Source organism: Lutra lutra, chromosome 8, assembly GCF_902655055.1.
Source record: "Lutra lutra chromosome 8, mLutLut1.2, whole genome shotgun sequence".
Classification (NCBI taxonomy): domain Eukaryota; kingdom Metazoa; phylum Chordata; class Mammalia; order Carnivora; family Mustelidae; genus Lutra; species Lutra lutra.
This window is the reverse complement of record NC_062285.1, coordinates 27,006,422-27,026,429: the sequence shown is the minus strand read 5'-3', so window position 1 is coordinate 27,026,429 and position 20,008 is coordinate 27,006,422. Positions and strand designations below refer to the sequence as shown.

The 20,008-nt window shown below is 44.7% G+C and overlaps 1 protein-coding gene across 2 annotated transcripts in view; it reads left to right on the top strand.

Annotated features, from left to right (window-relative positions):
• CAMK1D (calcium/calmodulin dependent protein kinase ID) overlaps positions 1–20,008 on the top strand; it is a 431,780-nt gene that overhangs the window by 157,147 nt on the left and 254,625 nt on the right. For both annotated transcript variants that reach the window (XM_047741034.1, XM_047741035.1), the window contains exon 2: positions 2,398–2,529. In XM_047741034.1, the coding sequence (XP_047596990.1) occupies positions 2,398–2,529 (132 nt within the window). The remainder of the gene's footprint in view (positions 1–2,397; positions 2,530–20,008) is intronic.

Sequence of the window (20,008 nt, the reverse complement as noted above, 5' to 3'; positions counted from 1 at the left end):
TCCCCATTAAACACTGACTCCCCATTCTCTGCTTCCCCAAACCTGGCAACCACCATTCCTCTTTCTAGGTGTGCATTTGACAGCTCTGGGTACTTGTGTAAGCGGAATTGTATGGTACTTGTCCTTTCAATTCTGGCCTTTTCCCTTTAGTCTAACGTCTTCAGGGTTCATCCACGTTGTGGCAGGGGCCAGAATTCCATCTCTTATATGACTGAGTAATCACAGTCCATTGTATGGATAGACCACATTTTGTTTATCCGTTCATCCGTTGATGCATATGTGGGTCATTCCCACCTTTCGGCTGTTGTGAATGATGTGGCTATGAACATGGGTACACGAATATCTGTTTGAGGCCCTGCTCTCGATTCTTCTGGTAGGATGCCCAGACCTGGGATCGCAGACTGAATTTCAACCTGAGAGAATGGGACTGTAACCTTGGCTTTGTGACTCTACTGGGGAACTGTTGATGGAGACTCCTGGAGTCATGGCGGGCATCCTTGGCCATCGGGGGCCTGTCTTGTGTCCTTTCATAGGTAACTTGTTGTTAAGCCCCAGCTGCTTAGCACATGAAGCCCCTTATGTATTGATGTCCCACTGTCCTGCCCTCACCCAGGGTTGCAGATGCGTCCATCCCTCCTAAAGTCAGGGACAAAGACAGAGAGCCCTCAATCCAGGAGTGGCAACAGCCCACCAGCACTGGCTCCCACGGAGACCCTAGTCCCCTCCTTCTCCTGTCCTGGGTCCAGGGGTCAGTTCATACATAGAAACCTCACTTCCCACTTTGTTTTCCAGGAAGGGAAGAATTGGTTTCCTTTGGTGAAGTCTGTTGGCAGTGAATGTCTGACTCATCTCATCCCTTTGAGAAATCTGTTGTGCGTTTTTCGTATTTATATTTCATAATCATTTTTCTGGTTGGTTCTAGAAGGTTTCTGTCTCTGTGAGGCACATGGTACTGTGAGGGAGAATCCTACTCAACTGGTGATTTTGGATTTGGGATCTTTGTTCTCTTATTCTCCATTTGGTTCTTTGGTGGAAAGCCGATCTTCTGCCCCTCAGGTTTATATAATTACATAGAGACATGAAGGTAGCTGAGCTTCTTCTCTCGAGTTTATGTTCCAGAAGGAACGCTGGCTGAAGACTCACAGTTAATTGCACTAAGTAAAGTGAATTCCTCTCACTGGAAGGGATTTTAAAATACATACCTGTTTGTATTTTCTTTGGTCTGTGACAGAGGCATACCCTTGTCAGATGGGTAAGGAGAGAAAGAGAAAAATGCATTTTCCTTGCCTGATCATCTGTTTGATGGGCTGAAGAACAGAGACCCTGAGGCTCAGGGATTGGGATGACCTTGGTCCTTCTAGTGGTTTCTTTTGATACATGACGGTTTGTCTCTAATTATAACTGTGTAGAAGCCATGTGTGATGTCTCTCTGAGGAAAAAAGAGTTGCTCCTTGAAGTCTAGGGGCAGGAAGTGACTCAGTGGACCACGGTTTTTCCTTGCTTCGTCTGCACAGAGCCCAAGTTACTGGGGCCTGGAGTGGGCAGAGCCTACTTCTGTTTCAGGCCTCAGGGAAGTTCTGCCCCCCAGGCTGAGTGTGGGACCCAGGCCCTGCCTACTGGCAGATGGAGGAGGTGACAGGGGTTGGGGACACAGTGGCCACTGAGGCGCTGGGCTCTGAGGCTCACTGACCACAGGGGTCTTCTGCAGAGAAATGAGCCCTCTGACCCCGAATGTCCAGGTTGTATTTCCAGTGTGTTATTCTGCCTTGCAGAGTTCTCTTCACAGTTTCCGGCAGAAAAGTCTCCCCCACTCAGGGCATCCTATATGCCTTTGTTTCAGAAAACAACTTAGTGAGAACTTTCAGGTCCCGACCAATTAATTGACCCCATGTCGTTACCACGTGTTACACCAACTCATACTTCAGTTACATCTTTACCTGTCAGCAAGAATTAATTGATGTTTGTGACAGGCTCTGAAATTTTCTTGGAATAGAGGGGCCTGTGAGCTATTTAGAAATTTGAGCGTTACTTTCTTGCTTACTTGGGGGTGGGGGTGCTGGCCCTGGAGATGGACATGAATTTTCTCTGCAGGAACCAATCTGGGAGCATCCAAGTGTGCTCTGAAGTGACTGCCACCATGTTGTTCTGCAGGGGCTGGGAGATGCGCCGACCCAGGCAGACATCCCCGTGTCCCCTTGCACGAGGGCGCTTTGCGTGTGTGCACTGGTTTGCCTAGAGAAGTCCAGTATGGAGTGATGCTGGCCAAAAGGTTGCAGTCATGCTGGCAATTGTTGTTACTATTCCTTAAACCTTGGGAATGGGATCGGAGGAGACCTCGGGGATCCCCAACTCCCGAATCTAAGCCTTCTTCTTCATCTTTTTTTCCTTTGTTTACAGCGGGGCATTTTCTGAAGTGGTCTTAGCTGAAGAGAAGGCCAGTGGCAGACTCTTTGCGGTGAAATGCATCCCCAAGAAGGCGCTGAAGGGCAAGGAGAGCAGCATAGAGAACGAGATCGCTGTTCTGAGAAAGTAAGTGCCCCAGGAGACGACCTCCTTCCCCCACCACCACCTTCGGATTCTTTGGGTCCCCATCCATGGGAAGGAGAGGGCGCCAGGGGCTGGGCGCCTGGCGGTCAATGATTGGAATGCTGGAGGGGGTGGGCACTCTTACCGATGACTGACATTCCTGTGGTGCGTTCAGAGCACGTTGTGTATCTATCTATCTATCTATCGATATCCATCTCATCTCACCCCTTTTGTGGCAGCCATTGGAGTTACGATTTCCAAAGAACGTACCAGTCAGGTAGACTTGGTTTTGAACTCACGCTCACTCGGAGACCTGGGGCTGGTCACTGAACTCCGAGCCTTCCCCATGAACAGCAGTTAAGAATCTCTCACTCATCAAGGTCCTCAGGAGGAAGGGAGGTGGTACCTAAGCAGCGTTTCTAGGGCGCTTTCCACAGCACCTGCTACGTTGTGAGTCATGAGTGCTCAATAGAGGGTAGCTAATGCCGTCCCCGCTGCTCATACTGTTTCTGTTGTCTTGTCGAGGCTTGATTTTACAAGCAGGAGATGAAGCTCAGAATAAAGTCACTTGTCCAGTGCTCTGTAGCTCCTAGGGAGCAGAGCATGGAGTGCCAACACAACCAGAGTCCTTTGCACACTCTTTAATGGGTCTTCTGCTTCCTGCCACACACATGGCTCCTGGCATCCAGCAAGTTCCACAGAGAGCACTGTTCAAGAGCTTCACCTCTTCGTTGGGTTTTAATTTTGTTTGCCATGTGCCTAGAACTGAATCAAAATCCCGCCTCCAGCGTGGTGACACACACAGAGCCATTCTGATGTGGCTGGGTCCCCCCACAAAAGTGACGTCTTAATGGGGTGCTGTCCAGTCTGTTCCCTGTGTCGCCACGATCAAGCCATTCCCCTGTGTCTCACAGGGTTGGGGAACAAGCCCTTATAGGGTACATGCTTTTGCATGTTTGGGGAGTGTATCTGAGCATTATGCTATGAAATTTTTAAGAGCTTCTATTAATAAAGGATGTTAGAAATATCCTTGAAATGTTTGGGGTTTAGAGTTGACACAGAGCAAGAATCTGTGCACAGATAAGCAAAGCAGAGTGGGAACAAGCCTTCTAGGGGCTCAAAACAAAATGTTACCTACTCACATTCCTCCTGAATAACCCACCTCTCCCACTTGTCTCTCTGGGACCCCTAGTGCCTGCTGAATGATGCTGTCTTGCCCTTGGTACAAGCCCAGGGCCACCAACGTGGTCAGGATGGTCTGTCCTGTTCTGCTATTGTATGTGATACGTGTTCCAGAACAAATGGGTCTCAACAGCTTTTTGGTGGAAGGATTTTTGCTTATTTGTTTGGTTGTTTGGTTGGTTTCTAGGTTCACTGGATTGTCTATCTGGGACCCAAAGAGTTTCAGATTGTCCTGGGGAGGATTGCATGAAATGATTCTATGGAAGAGAATTTGGGACAACCAATTACTCTAAGTACATTAACATCAAGCAGGAAGACACCATGTTAATGAAACATCTATTTATTTATTTATTTTTTAAAGATTTTATTTATTTATTTGACAGAGAGAGATCACAAACAGGCAGAGAGGCAGTCAGAGAGAGAGGAGGAAGCAGGCTCCCTGCTGAGCAGCGAGCCCGATTCGGGGCTTGATCCCAGGACCCTGAGATCATGACCCGAGCTGAAGGCAGCGGCTTAACCCACTGAGCCACCCAGGCGCCCCTGAAACATCTATTTAAATTGCTCATTTTTCAATATGAACTCAGCACTGGGGGAAGAGGGCGTTTGCTGGGTCTTGCAGCCACACTGCAGATATTTGACATTTCAGATGGAATTCTGAGTGGGCCCAGAACCTTCCAGAGTGTTGACCGTGGGCACAGGGGCTGCCCACGGCCAAACCGAGAATGGCACCTTTATTTTTAGGTGACTCCCTCATAGGCTTCGAAGCCACAAAGCCAGGGAAGTCAGGTTTTATCCTCAGAGTTATTCTGTGTCTACACGGGCAGGGTGGGGGCAGACAGAGACTTCAGAGGCCAGCCTTGGTTTTTGCTATGGTCATTCTGCTGTAATTAGTGTCTCAACCTGCGCCTGCGTCAGTAATCACTTCCCAGGAGAGGACATTGAACAGCCGGGTGGGCTGGAGTTTAGAGTAACTCATTTTGGTCACTTCTCACTATCAGCTGTTGAAGTGCCTTGAAGTGTGACCCTTCTTTCGGGAATAAAGAACAAAGAAATGATTTCTCAAGGGGTAAGAAGGTGATAAATCTCCCATGCTGATTGATTGATTGATTGATTGATTTGGGTTCTCTGCCAGTGATTTATAAGTGGGAAAACGAGGCAGTTACACATCTTAAGCAGCCAAAAGTAGGGGCTCCTGGGTGGCTTAGTCATTAAGTGTCTGCCTTCGGCTCAGGTCATGATCCCAGGGTCCTGGGATCAAGCCCTGCATCGGGCTCCCTGCTCAGCAGGAAGCCTGCTTCTCCCGCTCCCACTGCCCCTGCTTGTGTTCCCTCTCTCACTATGTCTCTCTGTCAAATAAATAAATAAAATCTTAAAAAAAAAAAAAAGGCAGCCAAAAGCAAAGCATACAATGGTAAAGAAAAACAGTTTTGGAAAGGTTAGAGTGGCATCGTCACAACATTCAAACATTTAACCAATATTTCGTAAATTCCTATGATTCAGGTGGCACTGGCACTGCTAGGCACCGAGGTTGGAAAGATAAGATATCATTCTGGCCTTCTGGGAGCTTCCAGCTGTGTTATAAATAAGTGTGATAATGTAGATGCCATGAGAGAAGGTCTGACCAGGGGCTCAAGGCGCAGGCTGCCCAGTTCTTCCTTCGGGGAGCTTCGGGGAGGGGTGTGAGCCAAGGTTGTATTTTGCTGGGGGCAAAAAGGGGGTTCCTCAAACCAGGAGGGGGCCACACCAGCAGAGGTCAGGGGATGGGAGGCAGGCTGGTGTGCTGGGAAGTGGTTCATTTGACTATGGCAGACTGTTCAAGGTGAGGGACAGAGACCTGAGGTTGGAGAAGTTGTACTGGGGGTGATCGCATACCCCACTTTGGACTTTGAACATCATTCTATAGACAGTGGGGGGGGCCACTGAAGGATTTTAGTGGAAGAGCGTGATCAGGATTGTTTCATTAAGATTATTGTGGTGGAACCCTGGATGGGTCTGAGGGGGCGAGACTCAGTGCAGGGGAGTGGTTTGGAGGCCGTTGGAGGAGCCTGGGAAGCAATGCTTTGAAACAGGAGCTGTGAGCTAGGATGGGAGAGACAGAGATGAGGGTGTATACAAAATGGAATGCCTAAGACTTAGGGATCTGGAAGAAGTGGGGAGAGGGTTGAGAAGAGATAAGATTACAGGATAACCCTCAGGTTTCTGATTGAGTAACTGAGATCAGGAGTGTGAACACTGGAGGGCAGGTGATGAGTTCTGATTTAGACACACTGAGTTTGAAGGTCTTGGCATGGCCAGGTGGGGATGGCTGCTTGACTAGCTAGGTCTGGAACGTGGCTGTGATCTGGACTTGCTGGATATTAAAACTTTCCGAAACCAATAGAACAGAAAACTTTGTGATACTTCCCATAGCTAAATCATTTAGATGAGATTGCAAAGAGACCTGCTTTATTCCAAAATTCTGCTATATACCCCAGCCATTTGTGTATTTCTGGGCCATTTTTCATCGAAGCAGACCCATCTGAGCATGGCTTGTCCTACGATATGCTGAGTTCATTACAGGGTGAGAGATTTATGTCTTTCATTGAATAGAAGTAATGTAGCTAATTTATCCTTAAGCATGTCTTCATACTTGCTCTGAAAATAGTTCTAAAATGAATTTTCTACTTGATAAGTAGATATGAAGCCAGGCTCAGAGGCAATAACAAGTGACAAGCATCATGGTGGACAGTCGCTCCGGAGCAAAGAGCTGCTGGCCTGACTTTGGCATCCAGGGGGCTGGATAGCTCTGATTCCATGTCAGTTTCTCTAGCAGCATGGCTGGTTTTCGACCCATGAATGGAGACTTTTGTGCCTTATGGAATATCATATGTGATATCATCCCCTCATTGCATTATAGAGTTTATAGTTTTTGTGCTATTATTTACTTAGAGGGCAGGCACTACCCAAATCTCATTTCAGGGCAACACACAAGACATTTTGTGGAGAAGGAGAAAGGCAAATATACAACCAGGCTGCATTTAAATGAGAGATGAAGAGAGAGGGAGATGGAAAACAAATGTATCTAGAGGATCCCTTTTCCTAATGGGGGGGGGAGGGGACTGAGGCTCAGCTGGGTTGCAGGGGCACCATCTGAATGAAACATGGCCCTGGAGCTCAACATGTTTTTCCAGTGCATACTTTGTAGGCTGCAGAGATTATCTTGCTGTGGGGGATGGGGGTGGTGGGAGGGGGGGCAGGGATCTGGGTAGGACTGGCTTTTAAATTGGATGTTTTCCATCTGGGTACACTGGGGAGTCTCAGTTGAACATCTTTGTCATTTTCTCCCTAAATCAGTGGCTCTTCACCCACATTAAAATCACCTGGAATGCTTTTCAGAACAGCAGATGCTCAGGCTCCATCCAAGACCAACTACGTTGGAGGTTATGGGGAGTGCTGCCCCTGCTCCCCACCTAGCGATTTGGACACTCAGCTGGCTGTGTTGAGAAGAGAATCTTGGAGCACTGAAAAAATAAAATTAAATTAAAAAAAAAAAAAAAAAAAAAAAAAAAAAGAAGAGCTGCTTAGGGCCCTTTCCTTCTAGTCGCACTGCCCAGGGGGTAAAAGTGCTCTTCTGTGCCCAGCAGTGTGGAAAGATGTGTCCACACACAAACACGCCAGACAGTGCTTCCTTTAGGTGAGAGTTTTCTCTTAGAGGAGGGAACTCAAAGAGCTGGATTTCATCGGAAGCAAGGGAAATTGACTTGAGCCTGCTATCCCGTTCGTGGGGAGAAGGCACAAGCCGCTGGCTGGGCTCGAGAGGGGCTGCTGGCTCTTTGAAGGGGGAAGAAGAAAGAGGGGGAGGAAGAGCCATTCTTGGACTGAAGAAGCTGGTGCCAGGGTTGGTCAAGGCAGCATGACTCAGTGACGGGGGTACACAGTCTGAAGGGGATCGAAGCCACTGAAGGGGGCAGATGCCAAAGCCCAGGATTCCCTATAGCCAAGGTCAGGATGGGTTGCAGGAAGTGTGGTGAAGCTGGGCCTTCTGGAGAGAGAGTGAATCAACACTTAGCCAGGCACCAGCAGAACTCCAGAGGTCTTGGAGCTCCTTGTGGTAGCCTGGTTCTCTGGTTTTCTTAGACCAGACACATTTCTCTCCATGCAGACTAATGGGGGGGTGGGGTTGGGGAAGGCCCCTTGAGCACCCGAAGGCAAGGACAGCTGGTTTTGTATTAAGTAATAGCCTTCAGAGGAAGGGTTCCCCATAGATGAACTCATTGAAATCTGGCTTGCTTCTGTTCCTGTAGCTTTGTTCTCATGGCAGGCTGGCCCCGTTCACGTGTTGAAATCACTGCCAAATGCCAGTTTATTGTTGTATTAGAGAAACATATGCTTCAATAGAAATTCATTGATTCAGAGTGAACAAAACCACTTTTCCAGTGGCTGAAAATGGCTAAGCTGGTAAAGCAGACACTCAGAGTTTCTCAGGCACCAGAATGGCTTTTGAAGGATCTATGTGAACTATTTCGAAGAGAAGATTCTAACAGAAGGAGACCTTTCCTTTGGAAAAGTCGTTCTGGAATTAAGGACACAGGCAGGAAGTATGAAGAGTCATGGCAAAGGGCATGTGAAAACCCACAGGGAAGGAGGTATATCTTTTATGATCCCAGAACACTTGCCTACCCCAGAAAACCCTTAGTGCAAGGTCCTTAATGTAGAAAAAACATGTCATTCCATTAAAACAGAGGTTGAGGGAGGCACGGTGCGTGATTTGGTGGGTGCTGTTGTTGTGTGATTGAACCCACAGTGTTGCCAAGCTTGGAGCAGGCATGTGCTGGGGCATCTGCTGAATGATCCCAGGCCTGCTGGCAGGTGGACACAACCCCCGCGGCCCCTGTTCAAACCAGGCTCTTTGAAAGCATCGAATTCCAAAGAAGAGCTGACTCTCTTCCCTATGGCCCTAGTAGAGACTTGACCTCAGTCTTGCCTAATTTGCTCTCTTGCCCCCTCTTTTGCTCTACACTAAGGCTTCTCTGTTTCTGGGAGCCCTGCGGGTCTGACTCCTGAATGAGGAGACTTTCCTTGCCAGGCAGGCAGTCAACTCCGCTTTGGTCAGACTATCATTTGGCATTTGTTGTATTTCAGCTTAACATTGTATGTGTGGTTAAGAAATCAAAATGGTCTATTGCCAACCCAACTGTAGAGCCCGAGAAGCTACATTTCATGCTTCCTAGTGACCTTCACCTGGTACTTTGTGCATGGAAGATAATCTAGGAACATTTTAAAAAATTTGATCTGAGATCAAATTTTTATTATATTGTAATTACATTATTGTTGAGATATGTTATTTTATATCAATATCTTGGGCATGGCTTACAGAACTCCAAGAACAGAGGGAAAATATGATTGGTGGTATCCCTTACTAGAAAGCAGAGATGTTCAAACTAGCCTGAGCTGGCATGTTGGTTTTCATATCTGGTATCCACGAACCTCTGGGACCTCTCCCTGCCTATGGCTTCTGCTTCCCAAATACTGCCTTCATTGTGGTTTTCATGGACTGGCCAGCCTCCCTTTCCTCAGGGCTGGCTCCCACAGCTCTGTGAAATGAGAGCATCAGTGCATGTCCCATGTTAATTCCACACGGTTACCTGCATGATGGAATCCAAACTCTTTTGTGAACAAGCCCCCTGCATTGTGATCTCTCTGTCTCATGTGGACCTCCCTGCTCCCATGCCCCACATCATAGTTGAGGTCCCACCAAAACGAAAAGGTGATTCCTGAACAGGCGATTCAGGCCTCTGCCTCTCCTTGCCGCTCCTGCCTACATCGGTGGGCCATGCCTGAGACTGAGATGCCCCTCCTTGAAGATGTCCATTTTGATTGTCCCTTCCCTCTGAGACTTTACGGCCCCAGTGTTTACCCTCTGTCCCTTCTGCTACTGGTCGTGAGGCCTGCTTCCTGAATTCAGCCCTGGACCGAAGACAAGAGGGTAAGGATGGAGGCCAGGGTTGGGTGGGGGATTCAAGGGACAGAAGAAGATTAGAAGCACTGAGCTTGAGTACTGAGGAAGGGAAGAGGGACCAGGGGAAGGAAGGCATGTGTCCTGATTTACAGCCCTCTCTGGCTTTGTGACGCAGAGGATCGCAAGAGTCTCAGCCAACACGGGCATTCTAGAAGAGGCAGGTTTGAGGGGAAGGTGAGTTTCCTATGGCAACAGAGCAGACATAAATCTAGTCTGGCTGTTCTTACCACCTTTTATACTATATATATGACTCTGCAGATATTTTGAGTAGTTGAAGAAACAATGTGTTTTATCGCACTTTTCAAGGCCGTGTCAGTTACTTGCGGGCTTGCAGGCTTTAGCTCCCTGCTACCTAGTCTGGTGCTTGGGGAGTCAACCTCGTGTGGGCTGGTTGGCTGTTTAAATCTCTCTAATAATATATTGTGGCAAATGTTTTCCCCCTTCTTCTGTGAACTTACTGAGCTAATGACTTCTATGGATTTCACTTAAATGATTCCAACAGAAATGTATATGTATTTTGTAACCTAATATTCCTAGAAAGTCAGAAGAGCTTTTATTGGAGGATCGCACAGCAGGAACAAGTAAGTATAGGAGTGCTGAGCTAGAGGATAATGGCCAATGCAGAAAAAGAAATAAACATATACTGACGGCTTGTGGTTACTCTTCTGTTAAACTTTACGTTTTGTAAAATCGGTCCCCTCTGCATGGTTTTGGCATTATTTATATGGGCAGAGAAATGGTTTTAGCAAAGTTTTATTTATGATTGATCCTGTAGTTTAAGCTAGGCATCATTTGGTGAATAAATTTTTTTTTTTAAGATTTTTATTTATTTAACACACAGAGATCACAAGTAGGCAGAGAGGCAGGCAGAGAGAGAAGGGGAAGCAGGCTCCCCGCTGAGCAGAGAGCCCGATGCTGGGCTTGATCCCAGGACCCTGAGATCATGACCTGAGCTGAAGGCAGAGGCTTAACCCTTTGAGCCACCCAGGTGCCCTGTGAATAAATTTTATTTTACATACTTGAAGTTCAAGGTTATCATTGGAATGGTTTAAACAGTCACCATTTTAAAGTTGTATGGCTGACTGACTTCTTGAAGTCAGCTTAAAGATGAGGCCAGAGTCTTAGGTGACTGGTCTGGAGTTTTTAGGATGTATGTAATTAAAGAAATCATTTCTAAAATAGTAGTTGTGTGGCATTTGATGAATGAGATTCAATATTCAATTTTTAGCCATTTGTACTTTCTTTTAGAAATTTTTTTCAAATAGTGTTGACTATAGGATTCAGACATGTGGTAGGTCTCACTGGGGAATCCAAACACATGCAAGTATATTGCTGAACAAATGCTGTGCTATGTTAGATGTGTTGTCTTCATTCTCGCTGAGGGCTGCAGAATTAGTGTGCTCAATGCATGCATGTGTACAAGTGTTTGTGCATATAAACATGTGTGTGTATGAACATGGATATACACATATCCACATATCCATACATGTACATATGCACATATATACACATTTTAAATACATTTTGGCATTTTTATGTCTTTCTACTGAAGAGCAGAAAATTCTTTTTGCTGAATTTAGTAATTACACCTCTGTTAAAAATCTGCTAAATACCTAAGTAAGATAAGACATATGAGAAGCTTTTTGAAACTTTGACATGTTCAGATGTTAGGGAGGATACAATGTTAGGCATTACTACTCTCATGGTACTATGGTAGGAGCTTGGAATATCTCTGTGGGAGACATGAGGGCAGGAACTGGTGTAACGATTTCATAGAAGAAGAACTTGAGGGTGCCTGGGTGGCTCAGTGGGTTAAGCTGCTGCCTTCGGCTCAGGTCATGATCTCAGGGTCCTGGGATCGAGTCCCGCATCGGGCTCTCTGCTCAGCGGGGAGCCTGCTTCCCTCTCTCTCTCTCTGCCTGCCTCTCTGTCTACTTGTGATCTCTGTCTGTCAAATAAATAAATAAAATCTTAAAAAAAAAAGAAGAACTTGAGGGGCAGAGTGTATGGTTTGCACAAATGATAAAGGCATCATTTGTGGGATGCCTCACTTGTGGGGCTTCCTTCGGTGTTTTAGGGTACCCAGCCCTCCCTTCCGTTAGGAAACCACCATTGGAACTTTGGATGAAACAACTAGAAACAACTGGTAGGAATCCTAGCACTTGTAGTAAGAAAGAAATACCATAGATTTCAGTAGATGATAGATGTCAATAGATTCGTTGAAATAGATGTGGGTTAATTCAATTAAGAGACTGGGAACTCTAAAATCAGAATCCAGCTTTTGTCTCAATCTAGTCCCCTGAATTCTAGAGCAATTTATACCTATCCTTTGAGATTTTAAGTAGAGATATTCTCAGGGCACCTGGGTGGCTCAGTCAGTTAAGTGACCAACTATTGATTTTAGCTCAGGTCATGATCTCAAGGTTGTGATTTGTTCAATCACATTGGTTGACTTGCGAATGTTGAACCACCTTTGTATCCCAGGGATAAATCCCACCTGGTCATGTTGGATAATCTTTTTAATGTATTGTTGAATCCTATTAGCTAGGATCTTGTTGAGAATCTTGGCATCCATATTCATCAGGGATATTAGTCTGAAATTCTCCTTTTTTGATGGGGTCTTTGCCTGGTTTGGGGATCAGGGTAATGCTGGCTTCATAAAAAGAGTCTGGAAGTTTTCCTTCTATGTCAATTTTTAAAAAATTAATTAATTTTAAAAATATATTTTATTTATTTCACAGACAGAGAGATCACAAGTAGGAAGAGAGGCAAGTAGAGAGAGAGGAGGAAGCAGGCTCCCCGACGAGCAGAGAGCTGATACGGGGCTTGATCCTAGGACCCTGAGACCATGACCTGAGCCGAAGGCAGAGGTTTAACCCACTGAGCCGCCCAGGTGCCCCTCTGCTTCAATTTTTCAAACAGCTTCAGAAGAATAGCTATTATTTCTATTTTGAATGTTTGGTAGAATTCCCCAGGGAATCCGTCAGGTCCTGGGCTCTTGTTATTTGGGGAGGTTTTTGATCATTGTTTCAATCTCGTTACTAGGTATTGGTCTATTGGTTGTCAATTTCTTCCTGTTTCAGTATTGGAAGTTTATGGGTTTCCAGGAATGCATCCACTTCTTCTAGGTTGCTTACCTTATTGGTATATAACTGTTGATAATAATTTCTAATAATTATTTCTATTTCCTTGGTGTTAGTCATGATCTCTCCCCTTTCATTCATAATTTTATTAATGTGGGTTAGTTTGGCCAGTGGTTTATTGATCTTATTAATTCTTCCAAAGAACCAGCTTCTAGTTTTGTTGATGTGTTCAACTGTATCTCTAGTTTCTAATTCTTTGATCTCTGCTCTAATCTTAATTATTTCTCTTCTTGTGCATGGGGTGGGGTTAATTTGTTGTTAATTTTCCAGTTCTTTAAGGTGTAAAGAGATTTGGTGTATTTGGGATTTTTCAATTTTTTTGAGTGAGACTTGGATAGCTATGTATATCCCCCTTAGGACCACCTTTGCTGTATCCCATAGGTTTTGGACTGATGTGTCTTCATTCTTATTGGTTTCCATGAATTGTTTAAGTTCTTCTTTGATTTCCTGGTTGATCCAAACATTCTTGAGCTGGAAGGTCTTTAGCTTCCCATTGTTTGTATTCCTTCCAAACTTTTTCTTGTGGTTGAGTTCCAGTTTCAAAGCACTGTGGTTTGAGAATATGGAGGGAATAATCTCAGTCTTTTGGTATGGGTTGAACCCTGATTTGTGACACAGTATGTGGTCTATTCTGGAGAAAGTTCCACGTGTGCTTGAGAAGAATGAGTATCCTCTTGTTTTAGAGTGGAATGTTCTGTATATTATATATGAGGTCCACCTGGTCCAATGTGTCATTCAAAGCTCTTGTTTCTTTATTGATTTTATGCTTAGATTATCTGTCTCTTGCTGAGAGTGGCATGTTAAGATCCCCTACAATTAATGTATTCTTATCAGTATGACTATTTTGATTAACAGTTGGCTTATGTAGTTGGCTGCTCCCATGTTGGAGGCATAAATATTTACAATTATTAGATCTTCTTGGTTGATAGACCATTTAAGAATGTTGTAGTGTGGGGTGCCTGGGTAGCTCAGTCATTAAGCATCTGCCTTTAGCTCAGGTCATGATCCCAGGGTCCTGGGATCGAGCCCTGAATTGGGCTCTCCGCTTGGTGGGAAGCCTGCTTCTCCCTCTCCTGCTTCCCCTGCTTGTGTTCCCTCTCTCGCTGTGTCTCTCCGTCAAATAAATAAATAAAATCTTAAAAAAAAAAAAAGAATGTTGTAGTGTCCTTCTGTATCTCTGACTACAGTCTTTAGCTTAAAATCTAATTTATTGGATATGAGAATCTCTACCCCAGCTTTCTTTTGACACCTGTTGGCAAGAAAGATGGTTCTCCCTCCCTTCACTTTGAGTCTGGTTGTATCTTTAGGTTCAAAATGAGTCTCTTGTAGACAACATATGGACAGGTCTTGTCGTTTTATGCAGTTTGCAACCCTGTGCTGTTTTATGGGAACATTTAGGCCATTCACATTGAGAGTGATTATTAAAAGATAAATTTTTATTGACATCATATTGCCTGTGAAGTCCTTATTTCTATAGATTGTCTCTGTAAATTTCTGTTCTATGTCACTCTTGGGTTCTTTCTTCTTTTATAGAACCCCCCCTTAATATTTCTTGTAGTGCTGGCTTGGTGGTCACATATACTTTTAAACCTTGCTGGTCTTGGAAGTTCTTTATCTCTCCATCCATTTTTAATGCCAGCCTTGCTAGATAAAGTATTCTTGGCTCCATGTTCTTCTCATTTAGTGCCCTGAATATGTCTTTCCAGCCCTTTCTAGTTTGCCAGGTTTCTGTCGATAGGTCTGACATTATTCCGATGGACCGTCCTCTGTATCTAAGGAATCTCTTCCCCCAGCTGCCCTTAGGACCTCTTGTCTAAAATTATGATTCATGAATTTCACAATTAAGTGTTTGGAGGTCTTTCTAGATTTGTTGATCTTGGGGGGTGTCCTTTCTGCCTCTAGGACACGAACATTTGTTGCATTCCCCAGACTGGGGAAATTTTCATCCAGAATTTGTTCAAGTGTATCTTCTTATCTTCTCTCTTTCTTCCCCCCCACTCAGGTATCCCAATAATTCTGAAGTTGGAATGTTTCATGGTGTCCTTTATTTCCCTAATTCTGTTTTCATGGCTTCTAAGCTGTTTGCTCCAGGCCTCCTGCTGATCCTTCTTTTCTATCAGTTCGTCTTCTAGATCACTAATTTGATCTTCTGCCTCAGTTACCTTAGCTGTTACAGTATTTAGATTAGATTGGATCTCACTGATAGCATTTTTTAGTTCTTCCAGATCAGCCTTCACTTCCACCCTTAGAGTTTCTATGTTGCCACTAATGGTCTTCTCCAACCTAGCCATTGCCTGGATAATTGTTACCCTAAATTCCCTTTCCGACATACTGTTTATGTCCATATCAAATATTTCTGTGTCAGAGGGCACAATCTCTGAATTTTTCTTCTGTTGGGTGTTCATCCTCCTAGTCATTTTGGTGAGAGATGGTTGAGGGAATGTATAGCTGAATATATCAACCACGATCCAAGCAAGGTGCACCCTGGAAAGTTTTGGAGCAATCGGAAGTCACCACCAAAAAGAAAGAAAAAGAAAAAAGCGAGAGACAGAGAGAGAGAGAGAGAAAGAGAAAACTCAGCCAAAATCAGCTCCCAAAGTAAGATTTATAAGGTACATAAACAAAAATGAACAAACAAAAAGACTGACAAAAGTAAAAGACAAGGAAAAAAAACACAACCCAGCCAGCCAAAATGAACCCCAAGAATAAGATTTATATAGTACAAAAACAAAAACAAATACATGGAAACACTAATAGGAGACTAAGATGAGAAGATGGTTATAAACCCTCGATGTGGGTGAGGAAGGTTATTTCTGTTCTTCCTGGGTGCATCTTGTTATCTTCGTTAAAAGACTCAATTTCCAGTGATACAGGGAATTAAACTTGTTTATAAATAGGGGTAGTATTGAATAGGAAAAAAAGATTACCTTGAAGTTTATATCTATATGCATTAAAAAAAAAAAAGAAAAAAAGAAACACAGATATATGTATGAAAAAAATTCAAGTTAAAATTATTATGGAATATGTTGTATTAAACCTCTATTTGTAATGGTAAGTAGGTTAAAAAAAATGAAAAGAACAAGAATTGTGAGAACAAATTAAAAAAAAAAAGAAAAGAAAATTTGTATCTCTGAAATAGACAGATTTGGCGGCAATACCAGGAGCTTAATATATTGTTTTCCCCTGATATTGGGGTTTTACAGTTTTATGGGGACCTTGTGGTGGTTGTCCCCTTGTTCTTTTGGCTTGTCTTCTGGGGAGGGGCCTGCCACGTTGTTTTTCAGTCAGTCCTGTTTGGGCTGAGTTGCCCTGCCCCCCATCAAGGGGCTTGGCTCTGTGGAAACTGGTTTTTCAGGCTTTTTTGTAGCTTTTCTGATGTTTAGTGGAAAGCAAACTGCCCACACCCAGACCTCTGCCTCAGAGAGAAGCCCCTTCTGGGTGGTCCAGAACACACAGTCTCCGCCTCTGCAAACTCAGCTGAACAACACAGACTCCTACAGACAGTGTGCACCCCTGCCACTATCTCAGTGGTCGCCTGAGGCCCCCGCTTGTCTCTGCACTCCTGTGCCACTAAAACCATAAGTGATATTGGTCCAGGCGAGCCTGAAGCTGGGTGACTGCTGTTGCTGGGACTGCTGTCTGGAGTCCATGCCCACGCAGGGTGTGCTCACACCTTGCAGCCACGCAGGTCACAGAAGGCTGCCTCAAGGGATCAAACTGAGACCACGCCGGGTTCTCTCAGGCACGGGCAGGAGTGCACCCAGCCAAACAGTGGTGCAAGCAGTGGAAAGCCACAGGCTCAGAATTGGAGGCCCCAGTGCACTCTCTCTGGCACGGATTATCACCAGCAGTGGCTCTCCTGGGATCATGGGCTTAGGCCTGTGCCCATGACTGCCCAATTCCACCAGTTGCCCCTTAAGATCTTTTGCTCTTTTTGAGTGCTTTTAACCAGTCTCCAAGTTAGTGCTGGTCCCCAGTCACAGGGCACTTTCGTATTGGGGTGTTACTTTCCAATGGGTCACTTCTGGTGGCTCCCTCCTCCTTTTTATCCTCCGATATCAGTCCGAGCGTTCCCATTCTGCTTTACCTCTCCACTGATGTCTTCTGCCCCTGTAGAGATCCAGAAGTGTATAATCCTACATCTCAGGCTGATTTCATGGGTGTTCAGAGTGTTCTGGTAGATATTTAGCTCACTTTAGGGCACCGGTTGAAATAGGGTGTCCTATCTTTCTGCTATCTTGCCCCTCCATCTTCCTCATCTTTAAGAGCCCCCAGGTACGTTTGACACTGACTAAGGACTCTGTCCCACCAGCGTGACCAGATGCCAGTCTGGGATGTTGAATCTGGTTTCAGAAAGTCCCTGGTGATTTCAGTTGGATGTGCTCTTCTTTCTGCTTCACCCTCAGAAGCAGAGGTGGTGGTGCAGTGGTGTTATGCTGTGTGCTGCCATGACTGTGTGGTGGTGCAGTGGTGCTGTGGGCTGCCATGACTGTTATTGTGTTCTGACCCATGCTGCCTCTGGTTCTCTGGAACTCACTAGAAAGGGGCTCAGGGACCAGCCTCAGAGCCCATGGCCAAGATGATGTTGGTCCTTCGTGATAATTTCTTTTTAATAGAACGAAGATAATACTCCTCAGAAGTGCAGTAGGAGCGAGGCAGCTGCAGACTGGGGAACAATTCAGACAATATAGACAGTGTTACTGTGGGGTACACTTGTAATCTGGGAAACCTCCACTGTCCTCATCTGGCCTCAGGCCAGGGAGGCATGCAAAACATCTGAGCCCAGCTCCTATTCCTCCTTTGTCCTGTTCGATCCTTTGCCCTCTCTGTACCTTTCCAGAATGCTGGAGAAAGTGACTTCTCACAGGCTGTCTTGCATATCAGAGCAGATGTGAGGGACATTGGGTCATCTGAGGGCGGCCCAGGGTAGGTGAGAAGCAGGGCAGGGGAAGCCACTGAGCAGAGTCTGAGTTGAAAGGTACTGTTTGTGGGATGAGTCCACCTGCTCAAGAAACCACAAAATTTTCATTCATTAATTTTTATGCATCAGTATGTATCTTTTTCTACCTCTAAAGGTAAACTTAGAGAAAGAAATTTTCACCCAAGCATCAAGTATTCTTTCTAATGAGTCCCTTAGCTGGAGAGCAAGGGGATAAGGCAGCTATTTCTTTAAAAGGAAGCTTTTCCTGGGTTGAATTCGGTTGGTTGGTGTGAACTGTATTTCCCCAATTCCAAACCCAGTTTCCTCGCTAGGAATGCCTGGTGTGGTGTTGTTCTTGTGTTTGTCATTTGTTTCATCCTGGTAGGGTCCCTCCAGGACAAAGCCACTGATTGGGTCACTGGTGACTCCCAACACCTGCTTCTACTCAGGTGTTCCTGAAAGATGTCAATACAGTGGTTGAAATTTTGATGGATTTGTTCTTGGGCTCAGAGTTCATTCATTTGTTCATTCCTTCCTTGTTTGCCTTTTCTTTCTTTCTTTCTTTCTTTTCTTTTTTTGAGTGCTTCATTTTTTAATACCTCGTAGAAGATTAGTAGGAATAGAGAAGGTGATGCACCTTGATCTGACCCACCAAGAGTATCTACAAATAAGTGCTGATTGTCATTTATACCACAATAAAACTGAAAAAAAAAAAAAAAGTTGCTTGTTGATATAATTTACTGGAGGAATATAGCAAATAGTTTTTCCTTTCCAAAACACAGTCATTTAATGAAGTGACACAGTATTTTATTACACAAACTTGGATACTTTGGCTCATTTAAGCACTTGGACGACAGTCATTGTTAAGTTATTATGAAGTCTGTTATTAATAATCAGTCAATGTAACTTTTCCAAAAATATAATATTCCTGTTTAAAAAACCACTTAGAATGAGTGTCTTTTCCTTCATAAATACAATAATGTCGAGCCATATAGCACAAGCTTCTAAATGGAAATTTTGTTCTGAAGAGACTGCTTAAGCAAAAAATATGCCTGATATTTGCGCAATATTGTTGCCGAGTCAGGTGACCAGATGGCAGTGAGACCTTGCACAGCACATGTTTCAGACTCCTGTATTCCTTATACTCAAGAGATCACCTCGTGTTTATAATTTCATCTCCTTTTGTAGTACTGACCTGCCTTGACTTATGTGTACAAACTGTAATTTTTTTAATGAACTAACCCATACTATCAATTTATCATTTAGAATGTTTTCCATTGCGTCTCTTTCTGGATGATGTTATACACTACATCTATCACGTAAAATCTTGTTGTTTGGAATTTGGTTTACCAGGATACAGATCCAGTTGAAATTTGTCTCTTTTACTAAAAAAGAAACCTGCCTAGAAACCTGACTATCTGTAAGGTCTTGAAACCAGTGTGCTAACTGTTGATAATTACCCTTTTATCTAAAGAGATGTGGCAGTGACCCTGGGCGGCTGTAGGTTCAGGAGTCTACAAGTACTTGAAATAACTCTGTTCCTTTTGACAAGTTTTTCTAGCACAGACTTTTAAATAATTTAGATGTGTCTTCTAATTACTCTGAATTGGAGAGCTCTCAGGTCTACGTAAGAGGGATGCATCACCCTTCCAAGATTGCAGATACTTGCCTAGCCTTCAATTCTCTGTCTCCTTCCCTTCCTTTACCTCTTTAAGATAGAGAGAGAAGGGATGGTTTGCTTTGTGGTCTGGCCTGTTTTCCCCATCCCCTCTTCTGCTGGCAGGCACCTTTTCCTCAGCACTGGGCTGGTGTGGCCTCAGGTGGGGTCTGGTCTTCTGGTGCTTTGCTTCCCCGAGTGGTCGTCTGACCGCCATTGGCAGCTGGGAGCTTGTTCAAAATGCAGACTCCCAGGCCCCACCCCAGTGCTTCTGAATCAGAATGTGTGGTGGAACCAGAAGCCCAGGTGACTGGTTTGCACATTTGTCTTCAAGACGCCCTGATCTAGGACACTTCCCTGCAGAAAACAAGACGATTTAGCTGCCCCTTCCATGAGATCCAATAGCATCTGGAATTTTTCTCTCCTGCACCACTCACCACAGTATAGAGGAATTAACCACTTCCTTGTCTTTCTTTCCCACTGTGTGGGAAGCCCGTGAGGACAGGGGTGTTCTCTGAGATCCAGATGTATTTCTAGTACCTGGCAAAGCCCCTGCGACATACCAGGTGCTTTGTATGTTT